This window comes from Verruconis gallopava (genome assembly GCF_000836295.1).
Source record: "Verruconis gallopava strain CBS 43764 unplaced genomic scaffold supercont1.213, whole genome shotgun sequence".
NCBI lineage: Eukaryota > Fungi > Ascomycota > Dothideomycetes > Venturiales > Sympoventuriaceae > Verruconis > Verruconis gallopava.
In genome coordinates, this window is record NW_015622349.1 from 1 (window position 1) to 2,388 (window position 2,388).

General features: G+C 49.2%; 2 protein-coding genes across 2 annotated transcripts; one reads left to right on the forward strand and one right to left on the reverse strand.

The window, feature by feature from the left end:
- Positions 1–200: 200 nt before the first annotated feature.
- Positions 201–567, forward strand: PV09_09811 (uncharacterized protein; the record flags this gene model as incomplete). Its single annotated transcript, XM_016363954.1, has 1 exon — positions 201–567. A coding segment is annotated over one exon (307 nt), but the record flags the coding sequence as incomplete, so codon positions are not given.
- A 1,042-nt stretch (positions 568–1,609) lies between these two features.
- PV09_09812 (uncharacterized protein) lies at positions 1,610–2,379 on the reverse strand (the record flags this gene model as incomplete). The annotated part of the gene is made up of 1 exon (XM_016363955.1): positions 1,610–2,379. The coding sequence occupies one exon, from the start codon at positions 2,377–2,379 to the stop codon at positions 1,723–1,725; it is 657 nt and encodes a 218-aa protein (XP_016208216.1). The 3' UTR covers positions 1,610–1,722.
- Between the last annotated feature and the right edge of the window lie 9 nt (positions 2,380–2,388).

Here is a 2,388-nt window from a genome sequence, read left to right on the forward strand (position 1 = left end):
GATAACTGATTTAATGAGCCATTCGCAGTTTCACAGTATACTTGCTTATACTTAGACATGCATGGCTTAATCTTTGAGACAAGCATATGACTACTGGCAGAATCAACCAGGTATCTACCCATGCCGCCCTCGTCCCTACCTCCACGCAGCCGTCTCGCAAGAAACCGCCGCGCTCAGGACGTACAAGAGCCGCACTCACTCCGCCGAAGCGGAGCAGCGTGTCAACACCATGGCCGGTCCGTCGTGGCTATGTCGCAAAACAACCAAAGTCCACCGACGGCGGGACCCGTCGACAGCCAACCCTCGATCACTCAAGCGTCGCCATCGCAGACATCCCTTCCCTCTGCCCCCACCAAGATTCCCGCAACACCTTCCACCTCACTTGCTAGCCCCCTTCTCGCGACGAGAGCTGCCTTGAAGCTTCAGTGCCGACGGAGGAGACAGCCTAGAACCGCGTCACGCCCGCAAATGGGCGGTTTGCGCTCCAGCCAGTCCCCAAGACTTTAGGAAACGGGTTTGCCAGCGGCTATCCGTCCACAGTCCACAGCGAGGCCTGCCACGTTCGCGACAGGACTTTCGCAGCTGACTTTAGCGCTTCTCGCAACGCCTGCTCGGTACCCGTTGACGGCCACTCCGCATGCGTGCTCAGCTTGTCGAACTTGGGAAAACAAATTTTTTGAAGACGACGCTGCTCCTTATCCGAGCTCTTGTCACTCCTTCTTTATTCTTTCTTTTTCCCTTCGAGGTCTTGCCAACAAATCTGTTGCTCCTTGCCGTTCTTGTGTTTTGTCTTCGGCCGATTGTTTTGTTCCACTTCATGAGACACTTTATCTCGATGCGGGCTAGCAATTTCTCGGCAATCCCTATGATCACTAGCTTAATTTAAAGCAGAGTATAATAAAAGCGGGTGCTTTCGTTTTCGAAATAACGCCCCGAATATTGTTCAAATAATCCTCACTCTTCCTACTTTAAGATCGAAAACTGCTTCTTTGAAAGCCGTATTACCCAGTATACTTATATATATAGAGTTACCCTGATCCCAGGAGTCATCAAAGCCTACAAGTATTAAAACTGTCACGTACAGCGTGACAACGGCGTGGCACAGGTGCCACGCCAGAACTGGGGTCCCGCGGGCATCACCATATACTTGCAGTTACCTCGGGGCTTGGCGACACACAGGTGATACGGAGGTGAGACGTACCTGTAACGACTCTATATACATGTATTTAAGGTAGCTCGGAGGAGAAACTCTCAGGAGCCAGCGGATATTCTTGAATCCAAACTGTCTATCTCACACTTCTATCACCAATTCCTTACAAAAACGCAAATTTTAGATATCATAGAGCAACTTTTCAGTGTATAGCAATCAAGAGAACGAGATAGAGATCTAGATACAGACATAATCTTAAGAACCTCCAAAGGCATACAAGCTGCCCTTATAAAGATAAAAAGATTTTCACATTTTCGCTTTAGAAAATGGATAGTCCAGCTACATGCAGAGATAGAAAGTAGCTAGAAGAAGATCACTAAAACCTATTAATATCTCCAAAAAGACATTAAAGCAGTGAGTGGAGTTTAAATAAGCGAGTTACTAGTATTAGAATAATGTGGCATAGCGAAGCTTCATGATACCCATATCTAAGACAGTCTTGTAAAAAGAGAATCATCTCTATCATGCGCGCCCTTATTTCGTACCCCACTAAGTTATTAGACTTATATATATCATGAAAATTTTGAGTTCCTATTGCCCAACTTGCGCAGAGCACGTGACAGCTTTGATATCTTGCCAGAAGCCCCGCTTTCGGCGCAGATGGCTTGTTCTGTAGAAGGAAGAGAGTGCTCCCGCGAAGCAAGTAGTGCAGAATAATGTTCGAGGCACGCACGTGTGGTGGGATGGTCCTCCCCAAGGATAGAACTGTACCTAGCGTATGCTCTCTTATATAAATCAACAGATTCGGCATAGTAATGTTGCTCTGCGAGGAGATAAGCAAGGCAGTAGACACTTGTCAGCGTGGAAGGATGGTCAACACCAAGCACCTTCTCACGCGTCGCCAGCGTCTGCCTGTGCATCGATTCCGACTCCGCGTACTTGCCTTGGCTGTCCAGCACTCCGGCCAAGTTACTCATGGTCGTCAGCGTTTCTAGATGGTCAACACCAAGCACCTTCTCAGTGGTCGCTAGCGTCTGCCTGAGCATCGATTCCGCCTCCACGTACTTGCCTTGGCTGTCCAGCACGAGCGCCAAGCTGTTCATGGTCGTCAGCGTGTCTGGATGGTCAACACCAAGCACCTTCTCACTGGTCGCCAGCGTCTGCCTGAGCATCGATTCCGCCTCCACGTACTTGCCTTGGCTGTCCAGCACGAGCGCCAAGTTGTTCATGGTCGTCAG